The 24,029-nt window shown below is 42.5% G+C and overlaps 1 protein-coding gene across 1 annotated transcript in view; it reads left to right on the forward strand.

Annotated features, from left to right (window-relative positions):
* Positions 1-24,029, forward strand: part of LOC128299257 (basement membrane-specific heparan sulfate proteoglycan core protein) — a 99,097-nt gene that overhangs the window by 50,848 nt on the left and 24,220 nt on the right. Inside the window, exons 9-22 of the mRNA XM_053035161.1 lie at positions 14,659-14,766; positions 14,855-14,980; positions 16,804-16,923; positions 18,487-18,603; positions 18,890-19,047; positions 19,243-19,333; positions 19,861-20,004; positions 20,911-21,043; positions 21,346-21,431; positions 21,778-21,906; positions 22,327-22,463; positions 22,543-22,645; positions 23,665-23,769; positions 23,837-23,947. Of these exons, the coding sequence (XP_052891121.1) occupies positions 14,659-14,766; positions 14,855-14,980; positions 16,804-16,923; positions 18,487-18,603; positions 18,890-19,047; positions 19,243-19,333; positions 19,861-20,004; positions 20,911-21,043; positions 21,346-21,431; positions 21,778-21,906; positions 22,327-22,463; positions 22,543-22,645; positions 23,665-23,769; positions 23,837-23,947 (1,668 nt within the window). The remainder of the gene's footprint in view (positions 1-14,658; positions 14,767-14,854; positions 14,981-16,803; positions 16,924-18,486; positions 18,604-18,889; positions 19,048-19,242; positions 19,334-19,860; positions 20,005-20,910; positions 21,044-21,345; positions 21,432-21,777; positions 21,907-22,326; positions 22,464-22,542; positions 22,646-23,664; positions 23,770-23,836; positions 23,948-24,029) is intronic.

Consider the following 24,029-nt stretch of genomic DNA (forward strand, 5'->3'; position numbering starts at 1 on the left):
TGAGCGAAGAACGAGTACGACCAGTTTGATAGTGCCGCCATGATTATCAGCATGTTAATATTTTTATTTTTATTTTCACGCCACATAACCGCGGATGATTATGGTCGGAATACACAGACACACTCCGTGTCCGTAGCTCCACATGCCAAATCACAGCCCGCGTGTGCTCTATTAAAATCAATACAACCAGTCAACCCGGTGGCCATTGATGCGCTGGAAATGATGAATGTACTTGCGACGCTCCGGACAGCTGATAGTGAGCCCTTTCCTTTACCGACCGACCGACGGAGGGTCAAGCTGGTAGGGCCGTGTTGTGACCCGTTTCGTACTGTTAGAAATAGACCAACCACAGAGATTAACGCAAATTAAACTCCAGCCTATTAGTTTTCAACGGTTCGAAAACGAAAATATTCAAAACCAAATCCTTACATCATTGACAACTGTCCAGATTGCATTCGAACAATGGTGCTCGTACAAAAGAGCTTTGAAAGCATGGGCAGCTTATTGAAACTGTAAGGACAATGATTCATTTGACACATCATAGCTTGAAGTGTTTAATTAATATGAGTCACTCAATGAAAAGAATGTGCGAAAATATATTTTTGTGCAATCGTTGCATCGTGTCACTGCCATCAATCATCAATCTTTAGACATGAGTATTATTAACTCACATCACGATGCATGTCTACATTGCAGCTTGCGAATGTTGTAATGGAAAAGATGTGTTGTGGTTAATGTATCATGAAAATAAATGCAAAATCAAAAGCTGCCTTACGCCGCTCTCTTGCGCTTTTTTGCAGATAGACAATGCTCTTTCTGAAAGACTTACTTAATATTATGTTTTTCTAAAATTTAATATAGAAATTGTTCTTTTGTAATCGTTCAACCATTATTTTAAAACATAAATTCAAAACGCTGTTTCTAATATTTGTGTTCAGCTTTATAGTCGGCCAGCATACCAACACTCATCCACATTATCCGATGGGATGCTGTAAAAAGGATATGGCCAAAAAGGGCCAACGTAAACAGCATCGCAAAGCGGGTACGAGACCCTAAAATAGCGCGTAAAGTGTGGCGTACACATCCTTGAAAAACTGTCGCGCATCAGTATCCTCCGCGGAAGAACTAATGACATTAAAAAGTTAATGGCCGTGCGGACACTAATTGACTTGAATGGTGCCGCGTGGCAGCCGGTCGGGGTGTGCAGGAGAAAACAAAGATTTTCGCTCTGCCTTTAAATCGGGAACCGTTCGAAAGTTGGCGTAGAAAATATTAGCAAACGCACCAGGGGGGACGCATCGCATCGCTAGCTAAATGGGACTCTTTTCAGCATCGTGCCAATGGAGCGGTTAACGCTCGTAACGCAGTCTTCCGGCAGCAGGCGGCTTCCTAGACAGATAGATCTCTATGGCGTCTGTGTTATTTTGTACCCGATCATTCGCCCCGCACGTACTTGAGCTCGAGATCGGGCGCCACCAGCGTTAAGTGCTGTGTTGTGCTTCGGGTATGTACTGCAGTAGAAATGCATCACGCACTTTCCGGTGATCGTGCAGCTTTGAGGCGGATGCTCCACTCGCATTGTGCATAAATGTGCAAACACTGTGAACCTAGACCGTACTGGGCGCCATCGGTACTGGCTGAGATCATAAACTTCCTCGAGTGTGGACCCGTGATGGGCGAACCGATTCAGTTAATGGCCGGAATAGAACCGCCGACCCTCGTAAATGATCGTTCGGATAGCAACGAGGATCGTGCGTACCCACCAGCACACAGTTTTCCGATCGTAAATTACTCAATTAAGAAGCGATGTAAACTTTCAAGAAATACATTTCAATTTGCCACCCTGCTTTGCATAGAAGCTGAGCGCACCCAGCAAGCTTAGCTGGCTGACAGGGCGGACTAACATCTTCCCAAACACACCGCTCGGTTTGGACTTTGTTGGAAGACGAATGAATAGAACTCGCTTGTTCATCTACCCGCTGACGTAGCGAAAGCCTGTTGATAAATTAATACAGATTATCTAGAATGCGCTCTTGCTTTCCCGGGTATCTCCCCGTATCCTACGGGCCGGCCTGGCTTCTGACAACTGGCTTGAGACGAGTTGACGGATGTCCGCACACACCCGTAGCGGAAACTGTGTACGTTTAATTCTTTACCACCAGCCATCGGGAATGTTTCGACCAGCTTTTTCCCTGGCCGTGGATGATTGGTTTGGTTAGCCAGGCCAGGATTAGGCAAGTCTTAACCAGTCCCTTTAATTTCTTTTCCCCGCACCAACCCACAAGGCTTCGTCTTCGCACAGACGTCATCAACTCATAACGATATCAGCATGGGTTTAGACACATCCGGGGAGAGGGAGTTGGTGCTGGTGCGCTTAAAAATTGTGTAAATAATGAAAACTATTAATATTAATTGACCGGTCGCATCCCAGCATCACTGGCAACATCGAGACGAAAGGACAGAGCACACACACACATAGGGAAACTATGAGCAAATCGGGCGAACTGAAAACATTACCTCATCGTCGTGCGCCGTTTGCCTCGATGGGCTAGGTCAAATCATTTCAAACCACCCTTTTACCCATCCACGGTACTTTTTGGTGGTCAAGCGTGTGTTCATCGTGTGCATTCGTTTATTTTAGGAGCGTTAGAAATCTTGTAACATTGGCAACAATGTGCCGGAAGGTGTGAGCCAGTGGCCCAAAACAACAAAAAAAAACACAAAAAACTGCCCCGTGTTTGAGTGTGTGTGTTGGTGAATTTCAGTTGACGTGTTTAAGGAATACAGGTGGCAAAGCAGAGTGAACGTTACTGGTCACTAAGGGCTGTGGTGTTTGTTGCCGTTACTCCTGCGGTAGGAGCACAACGGCACGAGTCACCCCCTGAAGGGTGTTTGTTACACCTACATAACTTCGCAATCAGTGTCCGTGAATCGACGAAAGCTAAATACAGAACCGAATAATCTGACCGAGGCGTAGTGCGACGGGGGCGGTGAATGCAAAATGTTAGCCGCGCACTCGCGACCTGCCATATGGCTGGCAGTTTTACTCATACTCACAGGATGTGCCCATGGACAAGGTAAGATGGATGTGTGTAGGTCTTAAATTTTAACACGAATCTCTAGAAGAACATTGGTTAATGCAATCAAAATGTTTTAGAAACGCTTCCAGGATGTGTTATATACTTTAGAATTTTGTGCATAACTCCAGAACCTGTTCACAAATACCTTTAAGTTTCCTAATTTTCCTAAATATGTTCCAAAGTTCGGATAGTTTATGAAACTTTAATCATCAGTATTTAATCATTCACAACAATTTAGAAAAATATTTTCACTTAAATATCTCCCCCCTTCCTAAAAATTAAGGTTTAGAGCCTTAAAGCTCACCTTAAAGAGTATTTTACACTCGAAAGTTCAAAAATTACATTTTTGGAATTTTGTGTTTTTAAGACTGTTTAAGCAAAATTACTCAATATAGTGGAGTGGTATTGTAATCATTGAAAAGTGAACACAATGAAAAATATTTAAAAAAACATTTTTGAACTATAACATGTACATTTTAGCGAGGGTTTCTCAAGAGTGTTGTCTAAAAATCCGAGATTTCGATGCCCACTGACGTGACAACACTTCAGAATACAAAAACTGACACATATTTTTGGCTAAAGGACAAAGGGAGTTTTTGACAAAAAATGTATTGCTAGTCGCCCAAACCAGAGGAATCTTTTAAAAAATAATAACCTAATAAGTAAATCAAAAGTATTGTGAAAATTACATGTTAATTAGGTTACATGTCACCGATAAATGTTAAAGTAACCAGTTTCGAAACGAGACGCATTTTAACATATAAAATTCTTTAAACTTCAAACTAGCAGAGGTATTGTGTAAAACAGAAATTCAGAATTTCGCTGACATGCTGAATTTATTTCAGCCTCGTACTGAATTTTAAAGATTTAACGGTTTGTAAGAAATGAATGGATGCATCTCTCAATCGATACGAGGTTTTGTTCGATTGATCGATTTTTGTCCTTCAATTGTAACGTAAAAACTCCCCAAAATACGTCCAACTGCATTCGTAAAACAATCACCTGCCAGTAAGCAACAGACTACAGCGCTAGCATTGGTCGAGTTATTTTAAGGATTTCAGCCTTTCACCTCGATTGTGTACGAGGCGACGAAGTTTCCCGAACCAACCGGAACACGCTCAACTCAGGCAACATCTGCCAACGCTTGTTTTCAATTTTTATTGCACTAATCTCAGCACCAGCAGCGTTATTTCACTACATCCAGCAGCCCTGGCGTATGTGCAGGGGTGCAACTGGACACTGCCAACGCAATCTGCACCCGGAGTTTCTAGGTATTCTCCCCTGGTTTCTGAACGCAATATGGCAGTAAAACCGAACGAACACCCAAAAAATAACAAAAGACTTGACGACCCCATGGCTGTGTTCCACGTGATTCTTTCACCCGCGTACGTGCCTGCGATGTATAATTCAATGCAATCAGCACGAACTTAAAATGTTATGGAGGACAAATATTGTGGCACAGTTTGAGATAATTGTACATTTATACGATATCTATCAGTGCTGTAACTTGATCAACTATTAGAGGATAAAAAAATGTACATTAATCTGTCAATTAAACAGTGTCTCTTTGCTTTTCGCCCCAAAAACGAATCGCACAAAGGTCAATCATTGCTGTCACACCTTGCAACCTGTAGATCAAAAGAAAATCACTTTCCGGCAGCAACAAATCCACGCATGGGTAACAAACGTGCCAGTTCGCGCAAAAACGCACGATTTTCAATTAAAAATGTGCCACGGCTTTTTTATTAAATCGTCCCGGAGGTGGAAGGTTTGGCCTTACTCCGCTGTTGTTGTGGTGTGATCCTACCGAAATTCTATTCCCTCGGCGACGCATACAGTCGGTGCACGTGCATGATACCGCGTGTACCGTTTTGCGCCATGCTGTAACCGTTTCACGCACCGCCTCGTTTGCTGCTCGATGCTGCGATGCTGTCCAAAATACCTCGGCTTACACTCGGTTGACTATTGTTTTTCTTCCATTACTCAGATTAAGTTGTACCGTCAGCGGCGGGTCGCGGGTTACTTGTAATGGCCGAGGACGCGCGTGTAAGCATGTTCCGTTATTGGTTTCGATCCGCTGTTGTCCCCCAAAATGACAGTTTTCGTTACATGGAAATTTTTGAGCTTCAATGATTTTGCTTTCCTCCCGTTCCTTTTCTGCTAGAGATTTGGTTGAGATTTAATGTGTGTGTCGTTTCACACGGGCAACCCATTGGAAACGGAATGTGGTATTGCACGGCGGAATGCTTTATGGGGGTGTGGGTGTGTGTCTATGTGTGCGGCCAATTTGATGACCTAACGCTACCAATTCAACGCGCCATTTGTCGCATTTCATTAACATCGTATATGACCAGCCAACACACTAGGAAAGTTGGACTACTCTCGTCCCCTTTCCAACCCAACAGAGGAGAGATTTGTTGTTTTAGTGTTGTAGCGATTTCTGCTACTGAATTACTTTAGCTGTTTCCACATGTTTTCCGCTTCTTTTTGACCGTAAAAATCTATCCCATCACGGCGTGGCGCCAACATGCACACAGGAGCAACAACTTTCGATCGGGCTAGTACAGACGAATAAAAGCCCGAACGAACTTCTCCCGTTACATGCACATTTGAATTCCACCGCGAAAACATCAACCGCACGAGTCGGTCCGGTAGCAGCATTTTGGAACTAATTGACATTTTCTATTTCGGTTCGGTGGTCTAACGCTGAAACCCAACCAGACCGTTTGTAACAAACATATGTAGGATGCACCATGCCGTCATCCCAGAACGGTGACCACGGGTAAAAACCTGTGCCATACACCCCCACACACACACACACAGGCGGCTCGTGTCGAGGTAAATGATTAACTTTCCCGCCATCCGACGACATCATCATCATCATCAACGTCTTCATCACCGTTCTGGTTCGTTGGAATTTTTCCCTTGTTTTCCGCGCGGAAAAGGGCCGGTGCGCGGACGTGGTGAAAATATTTATTTTCACACGAATAAGTTGGAGGAGGAATTTTTTTCCTTTACACCCCCCCCCCCCGTAACACCCGTATTCTGGAGAATGTTCCGCTGGCAACCTTCAGCTCAGCAGTGGGAGCAGAGTTTTCAGCTGATAGGATTGGTTTTTGGGTGTGTGTGTGTGTGTGTGTGTGTGTGTGTGCGCCAAGGGGTGGCAAAATGTGCATCGTGATCTAATTTCGAACTTCTCACTTCACCACCACTACTCGTCGGGCAAAAACTTCACATCGTCAGCGTTCGGTGTTGGGAGACAGGTGTGGTAGAAGAATTGAAGAAATGGATCATCAGTTGATCTTTTTTTTTTGACTTCTTGTGCTTGTGGAGTTGGTCAGAAACCGCTAATGGATTCCGAATCGAAGCACCCACGGAAGCAGCTGAACTTTGTCACATCGCCGGAAAGTGATTCGGTGTATGCCTAATAATTCTTCATTAGTTATAGATCATAACTTCACACCATGCTGAAGTGGAATGGTTTTTGGAAAGCAAAGTGACAATAATTAAAATCGCATCTGTGTTTGCTAATGGATTGATTTCGATATCCATTTTGATTTGTCAGAATTTAAATCGTTTTTTTTTTTTTTTGTAACGATCTTCCATTTTTTCTGTTGTTCTTTATAGTTTAACATCACAAAAAAGTGCTTCAATCGATTTTGTTTATATTCTGAAATAAATCTAATTTATATTTCACTTTTGACTTACACGCTAATGAGCATTCATCTTCCGGGAAAAAGCGGAAAAGGCATCTTCGTTTCGCTTCGCATTCCTTTTTTTTTTGGGGGTTTTAAATTAGATGTGTTGTGAATTGTATTGTTTATGTCTCCGTTCGGTTCCCAAATAAAATTAAAGGGTTGCCGAGAATAATGATTATAAGCAACCCCTAATGAATCGAATCAAAATATTGTATCAGATTACTGTAAATATCCCTTCATTCTAACGAACGCTGGGGAAGGTTGCATCAGCTTCGATGAAACAAATAAATGCTGTTTTTCGGGGTTTTGTTAGAATATGTCGGAAATCGAACCAAATAGGCAGCTTCAAGATGCTGGCAATCGTTTAAAGAGCAATATGAAATTTTGCATCCAAATCCGCACTGCCTTGAGTTAGAATAAATATTTCGATGCTAGTACCTTTCGATGCCCAATTTTAACTAGCGGTGCAAACAAATCTAATACTCTTTTGTAAGCGAAATCACACACCCTCCCCTACATTGTGTGAATCAATTTTCCAACCTAATGAATAGTGAAGATGAGTAGAATACATATCCACACGACACGGGCGAAGCGCATGAAAGAGGGACACAGACACAACAGACAGAAACGTCCAGGGGAAGAAACACGAGATAAACGTTTCAACGGAGCGGAGCGGATGATGGTGAAGATGATGATGAAGGTGATACAAATGATGTTCACCCTTTCCCAAAAGAGCGGAATAATAGACAACCTGTCTTACTGACACACTGTACACCCCGCTGTACGGATTGATGCTACCGGCGATGGCGGACATAGGACGAATGCAGACCCTAGGAGGACTTGTGACCAAACTCGGTCACGTATTTAATAGAAAATGCAGTCCTAACTCCCATTATGCTGGCGGCACGGCAGAACGGTTTAAAAGAAATCCGTGTGTTTGAATGTTGTTTTTTTTTTAGTTGCTTCATCGAGTCTCGACACCGGGAGTTTCTGTTCGGGCGGGGTTTCCGTGCATCTAGCAAATAATGATCTAATATTTATTCCAATGGGTGTCTACAAGCGAATGCATCCGCACTGACGAGAAGGTGTGCTGGGTGTTTCGTTTGTCAGCCATGTTTTGCTAATAGAAACAACAACGAAACAAATATGGTGGAAAAACTTTATCCAATTACTTTCTCCCCATAGCGCGCAGGGAGATTCCTTTCAACCCGGTTTCGTATCATCCAATTGTCTAAATGATGGGCCCCGAATGGTTCGTTTATTTATGAAAACCATATTGGTTGAGTTGGTTTGGTTACAATCATCGCACAAATTTCCTGCTTTACTCAAATTTTCCTTCTTTCTCACTACCGATTCTTACCTTTCGAAAAATTATTCTACCAAAATTCTCAACTCCACATTAAACTCATTAAAACGTTTACCCCGACAAGAGCTCACCCCGGTGTCTAGACACGGTCGAATAGTAAACAGTCCATACTTTTTACCATTCCCTGCCCCGAAAGGACGAACCATCCACCAGCATTCATAATTCTTGCCAGAAAAAAAACAGTACTTGCTAGCCCTGCTGTTCGGCCTTCCCTTCCTTCGGCTCATAATCCTTCGCTCTTCGTTGATCATTTGTGGCAGGTTTTCGTTCGATTGTGACACACTCCCACACTCCCAGGACACATGCAATCGTTCGTCGATTAATAGAGCTGGTCGATTTAATGTGACCGATACCGATTGACGGGAAGCATGTGGAGAAGAGCAGGACGAATCAACGACAAAAAAAAAACAACGGATCCCGCTTTGATTTGCATTTAGTCGTCAATAAACAAATGTATTTGATATTCTCTAAAATTGTTTGCAGTCACGTTATATCGTAAACCGGGGTACCATCGTTCCCGTTCTAGGCCATTCGTGAGGCATTCGTGAGGTCGGTTCGCTCGTTGTTCCGCATGGCATGGGACGGCCTGTTCATTACTAACCACCCCCGGGGATGGACGCACGCAAACCGTGGAATGTGGAAGCCCGCGCCAGTGAAACGTTTGACTCTTTTGCTCTCCCGGCTCACGTTTGCACTCGTCAGGGTAACATTAAACTAAGAGCATTCACTTACGTATCCTTTATCCCCGGCCACGAATCATCGCTGGACCTAAATTCAGTTTCGGGCCTTGGAACACTGTACCGTAATGTGATTTATAAATGTAGACATTTAAGCTACAGCCGCGGAAGCACTTAGCGAAATAAAGGAGAGTTTTTTTGTTCATTGAGCTGGCTTGGTGGGTGGTTAGGTTTTTTTTTTTTCGCTTGTTCCTTCCAAATATCGGTGTGTTGCTCGTTATGATTGTTACGACAGTGGGTGGAATTTGCACCACAATTATTCATAAATTGATCCTGTCTTCAATCAAGAGATTTCCCTAGCAATTGATAAAGCGGAATTCCGGTTGCAATAGAGAATTATTCCGCTTTAAGTGCTTTACTCTTAGCTTCATTTTCATAAACTTTAAGCTTGGTGGGACCGACTTTCATCAGTGTTTAACTAAGCTGCTGAGAAGGAGCAACTGTCCTTGTCCGGAGTAAGTTATTACCATATGAAATTACTTCTTCAGTTGGGTATTCGAATAAAAAAACATTCATACGAATCGCCAAGCAAATTAATCGCAATATGGACAGTGCTAACAAGCGCACTCAATACCTAACTGCAACTGCTTTTAACCATCCCTGCCAGCGGAGGTGCATCACTCTCACGAAAGGTGGCATGGATATGCAAATGTCAGCAAACTTTGTTGCCCTCTGCCACGACACACTCGCGACTTCGCGGGAAGAAACTAGATCAAAGCAGTCGAGCAAAGGCGATAATTATTCCTTTGCCGGTTTGGTACGCTTTCGGCCTGGACTTGGCCTGGAAGGAATCTGCTTTTTCAACGCTTTTTTTTGTATACACTTGCCACCACCGCAAACCCGCAAACACTCCAAACACATGATTTCCCCTTACCCACCACCAACCATATCGTATGAATCTTCTTTGTTTATGGTTCTAGCGAGTAAATTTAGCATTAAGGAGCGTCCAGGAATGTTGCCGTAATCGGCGTAGTTAAGTCATTATACATACCGGTTGCATACCGTGCAGCAAAAGATGATGAGTCGGAAAAAACACAAAGTGACGCATTTGAGTCTCTTAGCACGGTGAAGATGCTCGCGAGACTACTCGACGCGGGAGTTACTGTTTGCACTTGAAGCTGTGAATACCAATCAGTTTGATGGTGATCGATTGGTTACAAGGAAGCATATCAAACGATTCTTCATGGGAAGGGTTTTATTTTCAGAGATGGTACGCCCGAAACGAACGATAAGAAATTAACCGTAAGCGGAGTGACTTGGGGGGTAGGCGAGCCTTATCTGCGATCAAGTATGATATTAATATTCGATGCTTTATGTCGCACTCGTTGATGCATAACGATAACTTTTGAGATTGCATTACACGTCATGAAGTGTCCATCGAAAGCATTTCTTACATTTCGTAGCCCTGAGACTAGTTTAGGTTGGCAGCAAAACGAGCAAACATCGGCGAACCTACTCAACAAAGATGTTGCACCGTGCATGACAATGGCGAAAAACAAAACGTGTCATTACTGTTGTTGAACATATTATTATAGAACACCAATATGTCAACCGCTCAAATCGGCTGTGTAAACACCAACAATAGCGTTTTGACTGATTCGGAAAATCATTCTTGTAACATACGTTTATGCTCACAATACACTGCCCACATTCATTAGACTAAAACCGCTGTAGTCAGCAAACAATGGCTGCCACTTCATTTTTCAATATCCTGTCTAGTTTCCTGGCCGGCTAATGGATGCGTTATTCTGCTTGGCTGTATTCATTTCGCGTTGTTGGTTACGAAATATATCCGTTCAGGCTCAGGTGGAAAACATGTTTTCAATTCAGTCAGGATTGTTTTGTGTTTCCCTTCTATGATAAACAACTTGGCAGCAACTTTGAACAACAGTTAGTAGGATTTTTCGGTTGCTCGAGTGCTTGCATTTAAAAAGAAAATATATTCATTTTGTAAAAGCAAACTATTACAACACGAAACGAAACGACAGTAACACGATTCCCACCGAATTTCGCACTAATTGATCAAAAGTTTAGAGCGCAACAACAGCGATTTGCCGCTACTCGACTCAAATAATATCGCATTACCGCTCGCATGTTTGGCAACCGGAGTAGGATTTTGGCCGGAGTGCCAATCCGTCTGCACATACAGCGGGACATACAGCATGCGACTGCAGCATGGGTGGGTTGGAAAAACTCACGAAAAATGTACGCGCCAAACGGGATGCACTCTTAACGCTGGGTAAAGCTCGTACATATCCAAACCGTGCGCTACGAACAGTGAACCGTCCCGGCCGTGGAGGGAGTCCAGTTTTTTCCCCTTCGTTTTTGGCTTGATTGAATTACATCGTCTCTAGAAATGCCCTTCTCTCTGTATTTATCTAATGTGAACGCTACTGATGGATCGGATACTGGAGCACTGTTCGGGGATCCTCTCAGCACAGAAATACAAGAAAGCAAAGCGGACCCCATGTAGTTCACAGTGGATGCGAGTTGACTTTTGCTGCTCCTGAAAGGGGATACTGACCGGCGTTTGGTTGCCGGGTTGCCCCTTTTCATCATTCGGTACGGTGAGAAGTTTTGCCGTGGCTACGGTACAAGTTTCACAATCTACATGACGACTGCGAAAATAGCCTAAACTTTGCAGGAAATTTCCCGTTTGGCTGACGGTACCGTATTTAGCAGGTCATGTTACTCCAAAACAATGTGAAAACCGGCAACAACAGGTGGATATGAGCTGATTTTCATTGCATTCACCCACCTCTATTCGCCAATTATTACGAGCTGATGTTAAAAAAAAAACGAAGCCTTTTGTCGGCAGGAGCCGCATTTTAAACACGGCATTGTTTCCTTCCTGACCACCGCAAGACAAAGCAGCAAAATGGGTAGCCCTTTTCGAACCGGGTATCGAAGCCTTTGGCGAACGTTTTACGATGCTGGTCCTTGCGTATTCTAGCGCTTCTTCTAACATTCCTCGCTTTAAAAGCATAAAGCAGCTGTACGAACCCTGCTGTGGCTGTTGTTTATGTACTAAAGATAAACGCGATGCCTGGTTCCGAGCAAAAGCAAAACAACTTTCCACCTGGTGTCCGATTCCTCGTACCTGTATCAACTTCATGATTCGAAATTGGAAGACACGTTGATATGTTGCTTCGTTGCATCACTTGCAAGCTTTCCGTACCAAGCCCAGAACCAGACTACCTTCAACGCCTGGCTGGTCGGTACTATCGATGTGAAGTTTGGCGATTGGTAGCATTTTACTAGCACTGCCCTAGCGCGAAGGATATGAGGACGATGCGAAAAGGGCTTTAGAATATTCTGCAACATCCTGACTGATTGAGAGCAACCGGTGAAAAAAGTATATCCTCACTGCCATATACGCTTTAGGACCACTCGACACATGAAGCACATCCATCGGGAAGTACACAGCTCCACAGCTGGAATGTTCCAAATTTCGTTCCCCTGCTTCGAGAGCTTGTATGTGTGGGCCAATGCTTTCTTTTTGCATTGGCTTGGATTCTTGCTTGCAAAAAACAACATCAACAACATAAAAAAAACAACACAAAAATGTACGGTACGGAAATAGTGAAAGATAATGCGCGGATCAGATATCAATGGTAACAACACTGGCAGCTAAGGCGCATAGGCAACAAACCCCAAAACTTCAGCAGTGTGCGCTGCGTAACGGGGCGATCTCCTGAAACAGGGATCGAATTGCTACCGAAGTGGGACCGAACACCGGTTCCACTTCACCTGTGGAAAACGTGTGCAGCACCACTCGAAAGTTGTGGCCGGTAGGTAGGAGGATTTTTCGCACTCTCGTCGCGTTTGTACCAGAAACACTTTACAGAGCACCATACACGTGCTGGTACCAGCTGGTCGGCTAGTGTGTCACCTGTCGAGTAACTGTCATCTGATCCGGATGGTGCTGGACAACGGTCTCGCGATTGAATTCGATTGATCGAGTGTCGAACGGTGTTAGAATAGACGAAACGTAGATTAGATTTGATGAATTAAGGTGTGATTGATGGTTTACTGCTTTGATGGCCGTGTGCCGGTACATTCAAGAATGATGCCAACATCAAAAGAGCCTTTAATTATATTGATTTTAAGATGGTAAATATCCGTTCCCGAGCGAAATGAATTTTGCTTGCGAATATTTTATCCTGTATTTTTAATATTCAAACAAACCACTACATGTGTAAATTATTTAATTTTTAATTATTTTAATCGCTCAACTAGATTTGTTTTAAAACCTTTTTAAGATTTACATTAGCATGCGCGGTAACAGTACTGAGAGTTAGTGTTTAATTGAAGCATTTGAACTCGTCTAGAAAGCGATCACAATCACAACGATAATATCTTCAATTAGCAACAATTAGCGTGCTGTTTGGTTCGCGTGAACTTGCCCTTCGATAAATATTGGGTCAGGGGTGCATCAATAGCAGCATAATCGGAGGTTTTCATCCCTTGCCGTAAAATAAATTGACCGACTGTCGATGATGTAATGGGGTTCGTTGGTGCTGGCCCCATAGTTCAGTAGTCATAGTAGGCGTAGAGAATGAATGAGTTAAATCTTACTAATGAGTGAGTTAAAGCAAATTTCCACAAAAAATGTTTTTGAGCGGATTTGTGTTGTAATTTACTCACAGACCTATTTCCATTTTAGTGAACCTTCTAATAAACTCTCACAGATAAATAAGTGGTTTCAATAAACAGCGTTAATCAATACCACCATGAATGAGTTTTCTGACTGATGAGTAACAACTCATTCAAGTGAGTGAGTTGTGGCACTCATCAGTAAATTTATACTCACAGGAAAGAGTTATTAATCATGAGCTAAATAATTATACAAAATTAACTCTTCCGAAAGTCAGTGTTTCGAGTCAACTTTTCAATGAATCTCACTGACTCTGAGTGAATTGTTCTTAGCGAGCTGTTCTTCCCAAGACTATTGTGAAGCAAAATAATTTTTAAAGATATTGAGCGACAATGTAACTTAGCTTTTCATACAATTAAAAAAAAAATAAGCTATACAAATATGATAAATTAAGTTATTTTCCAAAAGAGTAACAGCTTTTAAATATAACTTAACTTTTCCGAATAAAGATGCTTCAACACATGCAAAATATTTATTAATTGTATTTGAAAATCTGCCCATATGTTATGTTATGTTGTGCTATTGTATTACGGTATTACTTCAATAAGGATTTTTTGTTGTTCTGGATTTGGTGCTACCTCCAGCAGCTTCTAGTGAATGTTTTATTTATCAACAACCATCCAGACAAATGGGCACGGCGCTGCAGCTAACACACCGGCGCTTCTTATTGCTATTCCATGCTCACATGTTTTGAAAATCCTTTACTTTACTCCTCGAATATCGCGGAAAGGAGTAAAATTGAGCAAAAACCACAACAACAATAAAAAAAAACATACAAAACGATGAGATCAACCCGCCCAAATCAACCTCCGTACCGAACCGTACACCGGATTACGCTGAACTGAATTTATAATCGGTTATGTTTGCGCTGGTGTTGATTGTAGCTTTCCGGTCGATTTAAACGGTTTCCTTGGTGCACAGCGACGAACGAACGGCAACCAACGAATATCAACCATAAGCTATCTAAAGACTAGCGCGACATGATACGAACCCTTGGCACGTGATACGAACGGATAACGTTCCGGTTTGCCCGTTCTTTTCTCTCCCTTCCCAAATGGTGTTTAGCATTGCATTTGGTTTGCTAACCGTGCGACTACTTTTCGCTTCTTGTCCCTTACAGGTTGTCGACCGGACGAATTCGTTTGCCTGGATGGTACTTGCATCGATCCGGCCAGGCATTGTGACGATGTGCCAGACTGTGCACGAGGCGAAGATGAACAGGACTGTGGTAAGTGTAACGATGTATTAATTTAAAAAAAACAAAACGTAACGTAACAACCGAAACTAAAATATTACGCTCTTTTCGGACCCAACAGACGTTACGGAGTGTGACGAGTCGAGTGAATTCTTGTGCCGTTCGGACAACACCTGCATCCCGAAGGATTCTGTATGCGACCGTCGATCGGACTGTTCCGATGGTTCTGATGAAGAAAACTGTGATGGTAAGGGCAAATCTTATCCTATTTTTTTCGAAAGGTATAAACCACCCTTACAGGTGTTCCCGTCACACACAAACACAAATACAAACATCCGGACAAACGGACAGTTGGAATCAATGCAACTGCAGCGCCTGATTGCAGCTGAGCGTATGCTAAATGCGTTCTGTAATGATCGACATAATCGACTGACTAACATACACGTACACGTACACAGTACATAACGTCCGCTAACCTTTTCCCCCAATTTGCATGCCGCTCTAACCGGAAAACCGGATCGGGATTGCTTCCAAGGAAAGGGCGGAAAAGCCACCTTCTGTCCGTTGGGAAAGTTCACCTGCGGTGACCGATCGTGCGTATCGATACTGGGTCGGTGCGATGGCAAGGTCGACTGTCCAAGGGATCACGCCGACGAGGATGAATGTCGTAGGTGTCGTTCTGTCTGTTTGTCTGCCATACGTTTTCACGCGCCGTTCCATCACTTTGTGTTGTTACTGTGCCGGCTGCGAGTAAGACTTACTCACTTGGTAAAAGAGTTTTTAAATTTGTGTGTGCACTCTCTCTCTCTCTCTTTATTCCCGCGCTCATGCCTTCCGGTGTTAATGTGGTGAACGCACCCCCACCCCCCAACGATGTTTTCAGCATGTCCCAGGAACACCTGGCAGTGTGACTATGGACAGTGTATTCCGCTCGAACAAAAATGTGACGGCAATATCGACTGTCCGGACGACATATCCGACGAACGCAACTGTCCCAGTAAGCAACCGGGGGAAGAGAATTTGTTAGTAGGTGGTGGGATTTTGGCTGCGGGGTTGGATTGCCTGTGGGATGTACTATCATTAGCATTTGCATTAACCGCGTTGCACGTAGTATCAGTAGCATGCCCCACGGAAGAGAACGATGCACTTCACTGTCCCGCCCTACCCCCGTTGTGTAGCATTTGATTGTTGTAGCCCTTGTTCTTGTATGCATGCATTTGATTTTTAAAACTGGTGACCGGAACCCGAAGCAGTACAACAGGTAAAACAATCCGCCATCCGACCGAGTACGATAAAACACCAAGGCCCAATGAACCTACATCGTCGCTTCCGCACACTTACTTAATATGCCCCCCAAAACGGTAGTGTCAGCCATAATATCCTCGTGCCATGCTCCAGACAAGGTGCCCACGTCGCTTTCCGCCCATCGATTCTCTTCCGACTTTGCCTGGTGATTCCCACGTTTGCTTTACGATCAATATTTAATGCCAACCACTCGGGGCCATGTTGCATGATTGAATTGAATGGCTTTAGGACCTCAGGGTTAGGGGATTCAAATTTTGATTTGTTTTCCACGCGATATGATTAGCTGTGTGTTCGTTGTGAATTTGTACTGCCCATCAATGGTTTTTATTTATATCCATGCTCCCGAATCATTTAATATTTGCACTGCTGAGAAGCCAAACGGCGCAAAAAATTGCACTCCAAACGGGCGCGGGCGAATAAAAAAATTAATTGACTTTCGTGTCGGGACTAATAGGTTTTGTGCGCCGCTGCGTGACATTGGCCAACTGGTATCGGGTTCGGGCTTGGACGATTGATGACTCGCGATGGCAGATAGGTTGATTGAAATGCGACGTTTGATACGCATTGTTTAATGAGTTTCCGTTGCACTTGCTTCCGTGAACAGTGAACATCAGGTTACGTGCGTTATAGTACCGCGAAGGAACGTTCCATTACTCCGACATAAAAAAAAAACACAAAACCTAACTGTATCGTCTTTTCAACGATTTTTCGGCTGTCGCTGTTCGCATTTCCCATCACTAATCCCTCTCCCATCACGCGTTTTAGTGCCACGCGGGTGCACACGCTACGAGTTTCAGTGTCGATGGGATAAACAATGCATACCGCTGGAGAAGAAATGCGACAGGGTGTATGATTGCTACGATAAAACCGATGAGCAAGTTTGTGGTAAGTGGTGTCTTCGTTCCCCTCTCTTCGTTCCTTTTTCCCCCATTTGTCACTTCACATTCCCTGCCCGATCGGTACCGATCGTTCATCCTTGCTCGTGTTTTGTGTCCCTCTGTGTGTCTATGTTCTCCACTGTAAGTGATTGTTTCGTAGTGTTGTGTCTAATGAATCTTTATAGATTTACAGATTCTTATGCAGCTTCAGTAAAGAGTCATTCCATTCATTGTATCAACTCTCAAAAATATGTGTGAATTCTCAAACATCATGAATCATAAACAAGAAGCTTTAGCAATCAATGAATCATGCGCAATTAATCCTTGCCGGTTCATGCATCATTGTACATCATTAAATCTATGATTCTTTCAGAATTATTGCATGATTCATGAATTACTCATGATTCTTGGAGAAATTGAGAATTTACAATATAAAGATTAAGGATCATTGAACCAGTTTAAAAGATTCATTCAGATTCATAAATCTGCATCAGATTATTCCAAAACCATTGTTTACTGTGCCAAATTTGTGCGAGTGTGAAATGTTTCATGTTCAATTCGTTTTGTGTCGTGTTGTTTTCACATTATTTACGCATTTTACATTAGTAATTGTTCTACAAGATACGGTGAAGGTAGCTAACGAAGAATGATAGAAGCTTAGCCATTAAGATGAGTTATTAGCAGAATAAGGCTTTGGGAACATTTAGGATCATTTAATTTAGAATATAAACTATTGAGGTATTTGCTACAAAATGCATGCTTTAGAACCTCCTTAGTATTTAAATTAACCGGGTATTATTCCGATAATGAAAAAAAATTAAAAAATTATCAAGTAATAATTCTGTTCCACAGTTATAAAGGATGAGTTTGAAGATCGCGTTAAATAACATTATAATATGATTAGTCAACGTCATTTTAAAGACGTTGTTGGCATCAAATGGTGGTATATGACAGAACTGTACCTAAAGTAGCATTTTTCTACCATATCAATTTTATTCTTGAAAATACGGTATTGCCGTCATAATATAAATTAAATAAAAAATTTTATTCTTAAGCAATACGGCCTTGAAGAAATGAAAAAAAAATTTCTTTTTCCACTAAGGGTAAATTTTTGGCAGTCAAGACGATCAAAATAATTAGGGTACTAACTAAAATATTTTCACTTGTACAAACAACATATTTCAACAGTGTTTTTATTTTCTTAATTACTAATGTGACTAACACACGTCCGCTTTATTCTTATTAACACAAACATATAACCGATACCCGATATCGGTATTGGTATTTAGCAAAATAAATCACAATTCCTGATTACTAATCACAGCGATGAATTATCTTTCTCTTTTCCCATTCACTGGTTTATGCTAACTTCTTATTTGCATGCCGCATGTTTTCGTTACGCATAATCGCATCTTCAAAAATTCGACACATACAACAACAAACAACCATCGTCGATCGCCAACGAAACGGGCGGCTATTTGCGGGACGCATGCTCTTATGTAACTTTTACCATACCCGATCCTGACAAACCCAACTCCCCACAACAACAACAAAAATACACACATCGCAGACTGCACCGTGCACGAGTTCCGATGCGATAACGGACACTGCATTCCCAATTATCAACGGTGCGATCGCGTGAACCATTGTAACGACCGATCCGATGAACGGGGATGCAACTTTACAAGTACGTTACAGGCAAATGGGTGCGGGTCATCTGATGGCTTGTATAGCCCTTTGGTGCTGCAATTGGATTCCAAAGTGAAGATTTCCTATTAACGGTTGCCTGTTGCAACTAATCCGAAACGCAGAAACAGAGAAGCATTCGCAGCGTTTTTTATTTCTTTCTTAATCTAGTTTCGTTATTTTTCAACTATTTATTTCTTTAATTTGATTAGCAACCATATTTTTGTTTCCAACTTTTATTTATTTGTAAGCTTTCCCTACTTTCTCCCATCCCTTTCACACGCCAGACGGTCGATGCAGCGATGAGGAGTTCCTTTGTAACAATGGCAATTGCATTCCGAAGCATTACACTTGTAACAATGTCGACGATTGTGGTGACAATTCGGACGAGGACCTGGCAATGTGTGACGAATATAATCAATATGGTACCTGTCAGCCGGAAGAGGTAGGACAACGCAGCTAGTTTAGTTGTTACCAATTTGTTAATTTGTTTTAGTTTTTCATGATGCTTTTATTAGTTCCATCGGTTTTATTTATTATTTGTGTTACTTTTCTTTAATCATCGTTCCATTATGTGTTCTATTTATTTTATACGTTCTTTTTTTCTATTTTGCCAATTCACTTTCTTCGTTTTAATCAGTTCACTTGCTACGATGGAGGCTGTGTTCCACGATCGGTCATGTGTGATGGGCACCGTGATTGCGAGGATGGTACCGACGAAATGGAATGTGGTAAGTGCAGATAAGGGATGCGCACTAACCTTGACCGAAATTGGCAGGAATAATGCATTTTACAGTGCAATGTGCAACAACTGCAAACATGAACCACCCACCATTGATCCTCCCTAGCACGTGCGTTTGTACGTTCGTCCCTTGTGCCATTGTCCCATTGTAACGTTTGTTTCCATTAGACTGCTTTGTGTTTGAGATGCTATTCGTACAAATTTAAACCTTTTCCCCAAACCCCAGTGTTCGTGTTGTGCCCGTTTCATATACGCTTACATGTGTATTGGCTTTTTCCGTGTCGCCTGTATGTGGAATTACTTTAAGCGATGTTTCATATCATTCCAACCATTCAAATCCGACACTGAACTACATGAAAGCAAACAAAACAGAAGCTAGTCTTCGTAAAGAAAATAGGGAAGTAAAATTACTCCAAAACGAGACAATGTTCATCTAACACTGCATTGGGATATTTGTTTGCCCTCCACGGGTCGCCAGTCTACGCAACAGTTACTCATCGCACCATTTCTCCATAGACCATACTCCAACGATCAAATCACTGAGCCGCTGTGGCCAAGGCCAGTTTGAGTGTAACGACGGCATATGCATTGCGGATTACAAACACTGCAACGGTATCGTTGACTGCCACGATGAATCCGACGAAACTGGCTGCAATCCCGGTATACACGAATACTTTTTCTTTCCTTCACTTCATCTACCTCGTGCAAACCTAGTTTAACCGTAGTGCCAACCAATCGTATCGTCGCGGCAAACGATTAACGTTTGAGCGCTCTTAATTTCATCTGAGAATGCCTTACTTACCGGGATTGATTAGCGTATTGGCTAACGTAGAGAGGTGTTCGGTTGCGTTGGGTATCGATTAGGTAGACGACTGTATCCTAGCTGCAGTACGATGTTTAGGATCAACAAATCAACCCAATTTGGTAGTTTTCATTGGTGTATTGCCCTATCGCATGTTTACCCACATTAATGTCACTTTAATACCTTATCGGTAGTCAAATTCAACTGTCTGCAAACGGTTGCTGGTTGGTAACATGAACCTTTGCTAGAATTTTATCAAAATAGCTTGCACTATTTATTTTCCATTGGAGCTGTGATAATTAATTTAATGATTAAGCAATAAAGCGTTTAAATTTATAAAATGCTTCTATATAAAATTTAAAATAACCTAGCGACATAACGTTCACTGCTAACGGCAGGTTTGTGTCTTACGGTAGCGTTGAGCTTTAATGTGAAATAACCAAATCCTTTGCTTTTGCTTTTGATACACCGGTACTAAAACGTGTACCAATAAACTTTTCACAGTTTAACATTCATTCTGTTTATGATTTCCCAAGAAACTAACACGTACCTTACAAATGGAATGCTTTATTGCAGTATAACAATAACAAAAAAAAAGCACCAATGAGCCACAGCAATTGTGAACGCTTTCAGTTTGCAGTGTTGCCAGCGAAATTATTTGTTTTTCTAATCAACTTAAATGTAAAATCTATCCTTACTGTCACAATTTTCTGAATCTAATCACTGTTTCGCCTTTGTTAAAAACAAAACAAACGAAACCACAGATGCGTGTAGCTCCGACGAGTTCTCGTGCGATGGCCAGTGTTACGAGATGCAGGCCTTCTGCAACGGTATACCCGATTGCATGGATGGCAGCGATGAGCAAAACTGTATCGTCTGCAATGGCGCTACGTTCCAGTAAGTGTGTGCCCGTGGGCGGACTGCGCCACCACGCTTTGCCACGTTCTGGCGGTCATCCGCAAGGATGTGTGGCGACCAAGTGCGACCCATCCGCCACTGTACATAATTTGCTGACGTTCTGTTCTCTTCTTTTTTTCTGGATCTTCAATTTCCTTTTCCGCCATTCTCTTTCGAACTCTGGGGGTCCGCTGATGATGATGGTGTCCGTAACGGTGTATATATCTGTCTGTATATGTGTACACACCTCTTCTATCATTGTACAATCGTCCACATTACCACCACCTGCACGCACTAAACAGTTGCAAGAACAAGCAATGCATTCTGTCGGAACACTATTGTGATGGGGAACCCCACTGTAGCGACGGTAGTGACGAGCTTGACTGTAGTAAGTGTCTATATGGGATTCGTGTGTGTTTCTTCACTAAGTATCGCTAACGGGCGTTTTGTAGTAGCAACTAATTCCGCTTGAGTTTAAACGCATTTAGATGTTGAATGTTTCCCCCGTTCCATGGTGCGGCAAGTAAAACGTAGGTAGTAAAAGGTTAATCTTCACATTTGGTTGTAACACTACCAATCTGTTCATAAACGCCTTTTTTTGGGGGGGGTGCGCTTATTTAATTCTTCAACACGCACTAGATTTAAATTGCTCCGCCACATAATTACATTCGATCAATGCCCATTTGCCATTTGCTTCTTCCTTTTTTTATTTTTGACGCACCTTACATCTGCAGACAACAATACGAACTGCAATCAGTACGAGTGGCAGTGTAGAAATGGCTTATGCATAAACAAGGATTTCCGCTGCGATCAGGCGTACGATTGTACGGATGGCTCTGACGAGCACGACTGCGAGCACCAAGGTAGGTGGCGCTTCATTAGCACTAACTACACACGTACAGGTGATCAAAACTAGCTACCACAGCACATATTCACAAATTTTAAACGGTGCCGATAGTGCGTATATATGCAACAGATCACCGTGCCAGTAATCACGGTATGCGTTTCAGCTACACCTCTTTTTATCACATCACTAGCTTCCACTATCTTGTAGTGAATAACCGCTCAGTACAATCCACCCGTTGCTAACTATATAATTGTTTGTTTTAATAATTGTGTGATCACGCTGAAACGATTGAATCGCCGAAAAACGATTTTGTTATCTCCAATCCGAAACAAACAATCAAACGGTGCCAGTGTGTGGGGCGCCACTAAGGTCAAACAAACAATATGTAAAAAAACATAACCTATATTTCTCGTGTTACACCTTTTCCCTTCGAAAGGAAATAACAACGATCCATGCCGCGAGGAAGAGGTCTACTGTGATAACAGATGCCTCGAAGAATATCGTCGGTGCGACGGCCATGAAGATTGCTTGGACGGAACGGATGAGCTGGATTGTCCTAGATTGCCAGAGCAGGTAATTTTGCGGTCGAACAGTGAATTATCTAATTAAATGGGTGGTAAATTAATGCTTTATCTATATTCCCTTCCAGCAGCGTTGCGAAGAGCTACAGTGTCCGGATGGTAGTTGCTACAGACATTCGCAGCGGTGTGATGGAGTACGCGACTGTCCCGATGCATACGACGAGCACAACTGTCGTACGTATTTTCTTTACGTTACGTTACGTTACCGATGCAAATATCGGAAGATGCGGATTCCGCCTTAACAGATACATTATCGTCCAGCACTAAAAACCGACACACTGAGTAGTACCATAGAATCGTTTATCGAAACCAACTAGGCCTAGTGTCGGAAAAAAACACTACTACACTCCGCTAGTGTAGATACAACAGCTTTAATCTATTTTCTTTCTATCTTTCTCTGCCATTTGGTTTTTTTCCCCCGCACCAACCACACCAACTCTACCACTAACCTTTATACGCATATATATATGTATATGCCACGTAAACCTTCGCGTACGTGTGCACGCTCTCGTGGGCACCTACCGCACTATCGCCATCACACCCAACGCACCTGCACAATATGCACCCCGGTGCAGGCACCTGCAATGATACTGAGTTCACCTGCTTAGATGGGCACTATTGCATTGACATCTCGCTGCGGTGTGACAGTTTCTACGACTGCAAAGATTTCTCGGACGAGCAGAACTGTTTCGGTTAATAATAGTACCTACACGTTATTTATTCTCCTCTCTGTTTCGTCTTTAGACGTTTTTTTTTTTGGGTTGAATTTTAATTTTGATGATTAATGCACACTTCGTCTGTCCATTCCGTCGTAGATTATTCCTGTTTTGTTTTGCTTTATATACATTCGATGATAGTTGCATGGTCCGATCTTTTTAGCAAAACTTATCTAACTTTGATAGTCGAAAAGGAAAAAAAACCCTCCGAATAGTCTTTGTTTGAGTTATCAATATTATATCTCCTCTTTTTGTCTTAGTGTTTAGGTTATTTTTTTATATATAATGCATGATACGATACTACTACAAGCACTCTTATTTATATCAGCATGACGTTCAAGATGCTTTTCTCTAAACATTTAAAACTGTTGCCTTCCGTATATTTTTTTTTTTGGTTATTTAAATCCTTATTCTTGTCATCGATAGAAACAAACAGCACCAGTGTGCGGTAATACAAATCCATGTTCTCATTTTTAGCTTGCCGATCGAATGAATTCACATGCGGCGATGGCCTTTGCATACCCAGCTTCCAAGTGTGCAACCGACGCACTGACTGTGCGGATGGATCCGACGAGCGAAACTGTACGTTCCCAATCGTGTCGCTTTCTATTTGCATCAGCTGACCAGTTCGTTTCATATCGCCCTGCAGGTTCGTGTGCAAGGGACGAGTTCCGCTGCGGTACTGGCCAATGTATCGACAACAACCGTCGTTGCGATCAGCGTATCGATTGTGCCGATGGATCAGATGAAAGAGATTGCAGTAAGTATCGTACGGTGATGGTTGACACCCATGTTCGACATTTGCTTCATTGAAACAACGCTACAATGATTCGTAATATTCT

This window comes from Anopheles moucheti, chromosome 2 (assembly GCF_943734755.1).
Source record: "Anopheles moucheti chromosome 2, idAnoMoucSN_F20_07, whole genome shotgun sequence".
Lineage (NCBI taxonomy): Eukaryota > Metazoa > Arthropoda > Insecta > Diptera > Culicidae > Anopheles > Anopheles moucheti.